We start from the raw sequence: 8,308 nt of genomic DNA, 5'->3' as shown, positions 1-8,308 counted from the left end.
ACTTTCTAGGGCATGTTGTGATTTACATTGTCTTATAGACAATAGATATCCTATAAGCCACTTGAAATGACAAAGGTACTATTGGGTTTTTAGCAAAACTAACTTTGGGATACAAAGATGCCCAATTTGCCTCAAATTGCATGTTCTCTCAAATTGTAAGAACTTATAAAAGTTCTCCAATACGCTAGTTCTTAAATTCAAATCGCAAAGGATTGATTAGAATAAAATAAGAGAAAAAGATAATTGTTCTAATTTCTAGTAAATTTTTGAACGAATTGATTCCCTTTTAATAAATGGATATATGTTTTTGAAAAGTGATTTGGAGAATAAATTAAATCGCCAAATCCATTAGAAGCACCTTTTTGGAGAACGACCCATTAGGAGGTGTCTTTTCGAGACCAAATAAACTTCCTTTCCGCTCTTATCATTCTCCTTCAATCCCACTGAAAAGAAGTTAAGATCTTTTCAAAAATATATCTAATTCGATTTCATTTCTCTCATGTTAATCCTTTATTCCCTCTTTCATTTCTTTCAATATTGTAAATTTATTAAAATCATTTAATTATCAATATTACCATTATTCATCATCATCAGTATTATTGTAATTTCACAAAATTGTATTGTAAGATTTATTGAAACTTCTAATATTTTATTATAATTTAATTATTTATTCAAGTGCATGAAATCAAATCAGTCAAGAAATAAAACTTAATTAACGAGACTCGCTGGTTAGGTTTCGGGAAAAAACCAGTCAAAATAGGGGGGCGTTAAATTACTTTCAACTTGTTATAATCATGATGTGAACCATTTGAATTATGCCACTTGTCAAAAAAAAATTATATCATATTAATCAATTATTTTCCTTAATTAAGACATTAAGTGTAATTTAAATAATTAGAGTCTTGATAACATGACTCGTTAGGTGGCGTACTCAAATGACTCGTGACGTGGACAAGTTTGGCAATTGTAGATATGTGTGTTTCGGGATACACTTTGTTTTATGGGGAATTACATCATGTATCTAAAGGCATTCAGATCTACGTTTCCCAAGTTGTCCACATCATGAAGTGGTATGAGTATGCCACTTAGCAAGTCATATTAGCACGACTCAAATAATTAACCATAATCAATATATTTATTAGAGGATGGTTAATTATTAATAAGTCATGAGCGTCGGATATTTATATGCGGGACCCACCTCCACCTCAACCTTCCTCCTCATTAAAACGTCCCTTTTCCACCACCCACATGAATTGAAGTTTTCCCTAGCTCACGTCCCCCACAAAGATCCTCCAAATCAACTCATGGACCCTCTCTCACACGTGTTTCCCATTAGAGGTTCATTCTTCCCACACGTGGTACCCCACACATCGTATGTTAACTTAACTAGCCACGTGGCATCTCTCTTCCCCTCCCTTTCTTTCTTGTTTCCTCCTATAAATCAAATCTGTATCTTTATCCAAAAAAATCATAGAGAGAGAGAGAGAGCTTCCTCGTGTCGTCTGCGAGTGTGGAAAAGAGAGAGAGAATCTGTGCATGTTGGGTAGGAAATCTTTAAAGTGCAATACCGGCTTACGTAGTGCCACGACTCCCAACGCCGCTTCCACAAGATTTTGTTCTCTCTTAGAAGTTTCACCTTCTGTTCCCTACGCCGGGTGCGTAGGATTACTATCCTTAACCCATTCTCCTACTATAAATACCCAATCAACCCAACACCCACGGCAAAACACGCAGTCTTGGTTCTCTCCTCTTATAACAAAATGGTCAGTCAGCTTCTGTTGACATTCGTTGTCTGCCGTTTAATCTCCACTGTTGGTTTAACAGTGGATCCAATCGATCTTCTTCGGCTAGGTTTAGTTGGGCAGCTCAGCCTTGATGGGGCTGACCTTGAAACTGCTTCATTTGATTTTGGTGGGATGAGTCAAGCCAAGCCATTAGCCGTTTTACACCCGGCTTCAGCCAAAGACATAGTCGGCTTAGTTAAAGCGGCTTATGGCTCGGCTCAGGGTTTCACTGTCTCAGCTAGAGGACATGGGCACTCGATCAATGGTCAGGCTCAAACGGCTAATGGGATTGTGATAGATATGAGTGGCATGAAGGGGAGCCAGCTTAGAGCAAGCAAGCCAGTTTTGGGTTCTGATTTAATAGGAGACAATTGTAGCTTTGTTGATGTTTGGGGTGGAGAACTATGGATAGATGTGTTGAGGTTGACCTTAGAGCATGGGCTCGCACCAAAATCATGGACCGATTATTTGTATCTCTCAGTGGGTGGAACCCTTTCTAATGCTGGGATTAGTGGCCAGGCTTTCAATCATGGCCCTCAGATTAACAATGTCTATGAACTAGACGTCGTTACAGGTTAACCAATACACTTTCATGTTTTTTTCTTCTAAGAAAAGTTTTTCTAATATATATTCACATGGGCTCTTGTTATGATCTATCATAGTTTCAAATTTTGTATATTTTATTTAAATGGGAACTTTAAACTTTATTTTACATGGGTTCATATTCTTATTGATTCTTCACTGTTTTTTTTTTTTTTTTTTTCTTTTCTAAATGGGTTCTTAATATATATATCTTTAAGTACTTTTAAAGACTCTTGATTCTCCTCCTTGATGGGATCTAATTTTATGATCTTCTTAGAATTGTTTTTCTACAACTTCATCATTTGATCTTTCTACCATTTTTGCAAAGTATATTTTCGCATGGGTTTTTGGTCTAATGTATCAAACTTTCAAATTTTGTGTATTTTCTTCAATGGACTCTCAGTATTATTTGTCTAACTTTCATCTTTTATGTACTTAACTTTGTTTTATATGGGTTCTTAGTTTATATCTCTAACTTTGAGTATTTGAGATTCTTGATTCTCCTCTATAATGGGATATACTTATGTGATATATTTGGGTTGCAGGCAAGGGAGAGCTCCTAACATGTTCAAAAGAGCAAAACCCAGAATTATTCCATGGCGTTCTTGGTGGTTTGGGCCAATTTGGAATAATAACTAGGGCTAGAATTGCACTAGAACCAGCTCCACAAAGGGTATGTCACACTTTCTTTGCCCTTACCCGTCATCTTCTGTTTGATTATTTATTTATTGTTGTTAGCTTTTTTTTTTTCCTTTCCTTTTAGACTACTATACAGAAATCACATTGCATCAGCATTTGACTTGCACAGAAATCATATTGCTTGGGTATTAGTTGGTTTGCAACACTTTATTTTATTTTAATCAAACTTCAGATTCCCCTTCTTTTTTGTTTTTTATCAGAAAAAAATACATTAATTCTTACCATACAAAAAAATAAGGAGAAAAAAGCCACTTTTTTTTTTTTTTTTCTTTTCTTTAAACTTCTTGGTGAGACATATTTTTAATTATTAATTTTTTTAAAAGCCCCTTATTAATTAGTTTTAAACAAAAAAAAAAAAAAAACGTATTGGTGGGACATTTATTTTGTATTAATTAATGAATGACCAAACCTAAAAAAAAAGCAACCATGCAAGACCTAATAGTGAGGGTTGGGCCCAGTAAAGTTTTTAACCCATTCAAAACGGCTGTGCAAAGGCTGGCAATGTTGTTGATTTGTGTTCCTTCTAACGTGGTCTTTTTCTCTCTTTTGGCTTTGTTTTCTAATTGGGTCGGATGTATACTGTATAGGTAAGGTGGATTCGAGTACTGTACTCTAATTTCTCGGCTTTCACTAAGGATCAGGAGTATCTCATCTCTTTGCATGGTAAACCAGCCAGTGAGAGGTTCGACTATGTAGAGGGTTTTGTTATTGTAGATGAAGGACTCATAAATAATTGGAGGTCCTCTTTTTTCTCTCCTCGTAACCCAGTAAAGATCAGCTCTCTTGGTGCTAATGGAGGTGTCCTATACTGCTTGGAGATCACGAAGAACTACGATGAATCAACGGCTGATATCATAGATCAGGTATACTTGATAATCAAAGAATTTAACTTGGTTTGGTTGCCAATAATAGTTTATTCTTTTGTCCTTCATGAAAGTGGTGTTATAAGGTTAGGATTATTCTCCAGGGTGTCTAGATTACTCTATAAGTATATACTCTAGTATAGAATTAATAAGATATCCATATGAGAACATTGAAGATCTTGTGTGATCTATCCATTTTGATTCTAAGATGGAACCAGTTTAATTTTATATCTTCTTTGATAAAACTAAAAAATCTAACGCACCCACCAACCTATAATTATCAACCTAATTAATGTTACACGTGGATTTGGGTGTCTTGAAGTCTATAATAGTTCAACTTTTGGGCCCATATTGTAAGATTCTAAATCAATTTAAAGGGATTCTAAAGGGACAGGCTTTCTTATTTTATCTTTTTTTAAAATGGTGATAATTCTTCTTGAAAAAATTGCATGATTTCCAAATGTAATATTTTTTTAATTAATTTTTTTTAGCCATTAATTAAGCAAGTGGTATATTAAAAAGAAAAAGGGTAACAATACAACAGTTTAAGGGTCACATCCCTTACCTTACAGACTCAAAAGGAGAAACCTCGCTCTGATACCATGTAGAAACTCGTGGGCCTAACTCATCCTCACAAAACCGGCTTGTAAGCCCCAATTTTATATATAGCCCAAGATTATGATACCCAAGCGAAGTGGGACTATGGCTCAATAGCTACCTAGAGTTCTCGAGTTTCGGTCACCATGAAAGAGAAACAACATCTTTTAAAGTTGAGCATAAAAATCATTGAGTCAATTTCAATCGAAATGATACTGGACGAAGCTAGAGTTAACTCCAAGTCCTCCCGTTGCAATCTAAACAATTTGTTTGGACATCGTTGCAACTAGTTTACATGTGAAACAATCAAATTTTTTACCATATAATATTTTTGTTTATTTATTTATTTATTATTATTATTATTTTTAATATCTCTAATGTGGGATTGATTGTTTATAGTGTGTTTTTCTTGTAGAACCAAGTAGCACTTTTTCGACAGTGATGGTCAGTTTGAAAATGAATAAATAAGATTAAAAGAATATCAATTATTCTATTCTTAATAGATTACATGTCATGTTGAGAGATTAATTAAGATCCTTCTCCAAGCATGTGCTAGCTTCCTAAGTTGGTCGGCTTCACCTACTAATTTCTAACCACTAACCCACTTGAAAGAAAGAAAAAAAAAACTCCAAATTATCTTCATTTATTTTCCTAAGAGAAAATATTAAATTTTACTATTAATAAGATTTTATATTTTTTAGGTGTTCTCTTTCCAATAAAAAACTTTTCTTGAAAAGAATATTTTTTTTTTCTTTTCTAAAATGGGTCGTTCAATGGTTAAACCGAACCGAACCGACTTTCACATGGAATCAAGTTTTTAAAACTCGCTTTCTTTGTTGTCTATGCATGACGGGCAATGTTAATATGTTGCAGGAGGTTGAATCCTTACTGGAAAAGTTAGATTTCATTCCATCAACGGTTTTCACAACTGATATTCCCTACGTGGATTTTCTGGACCGGGTTCACAAGGCCGAGTTAAAGCTCCGATCCAAAGGATTGTGGGACGTACCACACCCATGGCTGAACCTCTTTGTCCCCAAGTCCAAGATTGCTGATTTCGACAAAGGCATCTTCAAGGGCATTTTGGGAAATAAAACAAGTGGGCCCATACTCATCTATCCGATGAACAAAAACAAGTAATTATTTACTCCACTAAATAATTTCTTTTTTGTATTATCATTCATACCTGCCATCTGCTATGCATGCACATAATTTATCATCAGATCCGCTGATGTCAGCACCTTTGGATACATCAAGACCGTTTAAAACGTGGACCACAAATTGAATTGGTCAAAATCCAATAATTCCCTTAAACGCATCCTAAGTACCAAGATTCATCACCAACCATCTACTTAGTATGCTATCAATAATTTAAATATATATATATATATATATATATGGGCAGTGCTCAATGGCATACTTTTTGACAAACTTTTTGGCAAAACATTTTTCAAAACATGAGTTAGAGGTTTTGGAATGGGCTGATTTTTGGTGAGGATGATCTCTACAGTGAGGAGATCATCCTCACCAAAAATCAGCCCATTCCAAAACTTCTAACCCATGTTTACAAGTTGAAAAATTGTGGACCGTCCATTTTTTGTAAACTGTTTTTTATGGGGTTAGAAGTTTTGGAATGGGCTGATTTTTGGTGAGGATGATCTCCTCACCGTAGAGATCATCTTTACCAAAAATCAGCTCATTCCAAAACCCCTAACTCATGTTTTGAAAAATGTTTTGCCAAAAAGTTGGCCATTGAACGCCCCCTCTATATATATATATATATATAGGTCAGGATCCATGGACATATAAAGTTACTCATAAAGTTATAATGTGTTTTGTCTTATATGGCAAATATGTTCGGAATAGACAAATTTTTTGAGAGGATGATTTTTATGGTGAAGAGATTATCATCCTCACCAAAAATCAGTCCATTCTAAAATTTTTAATCCCATATTTGCAAGTTGAAAATATTTGAACCGTTCATTTTTTATAAAATACTTTTGATGAGATTAGAAATTTTGAAATGTGTTGATTTTTTTTTTTTTTTTTACAAGGATGATTCCTCATCGTAGAGACCATCCTCACAAAAAGATGAGTTCATTTCGAATCTTTTTGCCCATATAAGACAAAATACATGATAATTTTATGAATAACTTTTATGTGTCTACGGATCTTAATCATATATATGTGATGGGACAGGTGAAGGTGGCTAATCTTTCCTAGGAGATAACTTTTAGTATAAATACTGTTACGATCCAACTTTGTTGGACAATTTTGTGTCCAACTTCTTATGAGACGTGGACACATGCTTATTTGTCTAGTCAATTATAAGTATAAGTTTTCTTTTTGGATGAGATTGATAATAGAGCATAAGAACCAATTCGGTCTAATGGCTTAAGTGTATCCAACTACAGTGGGCCCTATAATTATCCTATCTTTAAGTCAAAAAATATAATCGCATAAGCTGACGACATAACCATTACTATCACGATCCAATGGTTGAGAATAAGATCAACTAATTGAACTAATCTACTGTGTGGTCCATATATATATCTTTTTAATAATAAAATTGGACCACATATATATATATGATAAATCATAGTATAGTTCCAAAACAGCCGTTACTATTTTAATTTATATTAATTGGCCCATCAAATTCTATTCTATTATGGGTGGGTCCAAATGTTTGCAAGTATATACGGTGGGAATAAAATCCAAAAAATTGTTGTTTTTGTTGTCGTATACAGATGGGACCATCATAATTCAGTGGTTACACCAGATGAAGACATATTTTACCTAGTTGCGTTCCTTCGATCAGCTTTAGAATCTGGAGAAAAGGCACAAAAGTTAGATTACTTGACCAATCAGAACCGTCAGATCCTTAAATTCTGTGATGAAGCTGGGATCGAGATGAAGCAATACCTACCAAATTACAACACACAAGAGGAATGGAAGGAACATTTTGGTGATAAATGGGATTTGTTCATTAAGAGGAAGTTGGAGTTCGACCCCAAGCGTATTTTAGCTACTGGCCAACGTATCTTCCAATCTTCTTTTTCTACGTCTTTGTAACAATATTTGTACAGCTCAGAATTTCTTTATAATAATAATAATAATTTATTATTAGGGTGTTAATTATCAAGTAGAGTTGCATTTAAATTGGCGGTGGGGCCCACTGTCGTCATGTCATGTTGTGGCGGAGGAGTAAGCGCCCGTGATTCCGACCGCCCGACCATTAGTGTTTGAATCTTTGTCTTTTAGCTGAGCGTACACAGCTGGCTCCACTTCCGAAAGCCAATTTTACTCTTTTACCCTTCTTCTCCTTTTTTTTTTTTATTTTATTTTAATAAGTTATAAACAAATGCCGCATGTAATCAACTCTATTTTAAACTTGTAATTAATTTCATAATGTCAAAAGAAAGTTTTTTTTTTTTTCTTCGTTGAATCACATCTCTACTTACTTGTTTTAATTAGAAGGCTATTCTCCAAAAAAAACCCACAATCATACATACATAAGATAAAATGGGATTTATTTAATCCTACACATGTCAATATTAGATGTAATATTGATGATCAGATCATGGTCATGATTACCTAGTCGGCTATCGTCTCACTCAATTTGTAGATGTTCAACTAGTGAATAGTGACTAGTTCTCTAAATGGGAAAGTCCATTTAAAGAGGAAGCATTCAACGTGAATATAATTTTTAAATGTGGACAATCCATTTAACAATAATCTTTCTAGGATCAACTCCTTCCTTACTTGTTCACAAGAATTCAAGGA

General features: G+C 34.3%; 1 protein-coding gene across 1 annotated transcript; it reads left to right on the top strand.

Annotated features, from left to right (window-relative positions):
* Nucleotides 1–1,479: 1,479 nt before the first annotated feature.
* Nucleotides 1,480–7,822, top strand: LOC147407406 (cytokinin dehydrogenase 5-like). Its single transcript, XM_086435961.1, has 5 exons — nt 1,480–2,358; nt 2,912–3,039; nt 3,653–3,928; nt 5,399–5,661; nt 7,273–7,822. The coding sequence occupies exons 1-5, from the start codon at nt 1,761–1,763 to the stop codon at nt 7,595–7,597; spliced, it is 1,590 nt and encodes a 529-aa protein (XP_086292087.1). The 5' UTR covers nt 1,480–1,760; the 3' UTR covers nt 7,598–7,822.
* The last annotated feature ends 486 nt before the right edge of the window (nt 7,823–8,308 follow it).

This window comes from Akebia trifoliata, chromosome 3 (assembly GCF_017979445.1).
Source record: "Akebia trifoliata isolate Shusen 1 chromosome 3, ASM1797944v1, whole genome shotgun sequence".
Taxonomy (NCBI): Eukaryota; Viridiplantae; Streptophyta; class Magnoliopsida; order Ranunculales; family Lardizabalaceae; genus Akebia; species Akebia trifoliata.
Note: the sequence above shows the minus strand (reverse complement) of the source record. Positions and strands in the feature narration are given on the sequence as shown.

What these genes read in the sequence shown, in the direction of transcription:
- LOC147407406 (XM_086435961.1), top strand. Translation starts at nt 1,761, where the DNA reads ATGGTCAGTCAGCTTCTGTTGACATTCGTTGTCTGCCGTTTAATCTCC. An exon ending in TGAACTAGACGTCGTTACAG is followed by an intron (nt 2,359 to 2,911) that starts GTTAACCAATAC and finishes TTTGGGTTGCAG; the next exon opens with GCAAGGGAGAGCTCCTAACA. An exon ending in TATCCGATGAACAAAAACAA is followed by an intron (nt 5,662 to 7,272) that starts GTAATTATTTAC and finishes TGTCGTATACAG; the next exon opens with ATGGGACCATCATAATTCAG.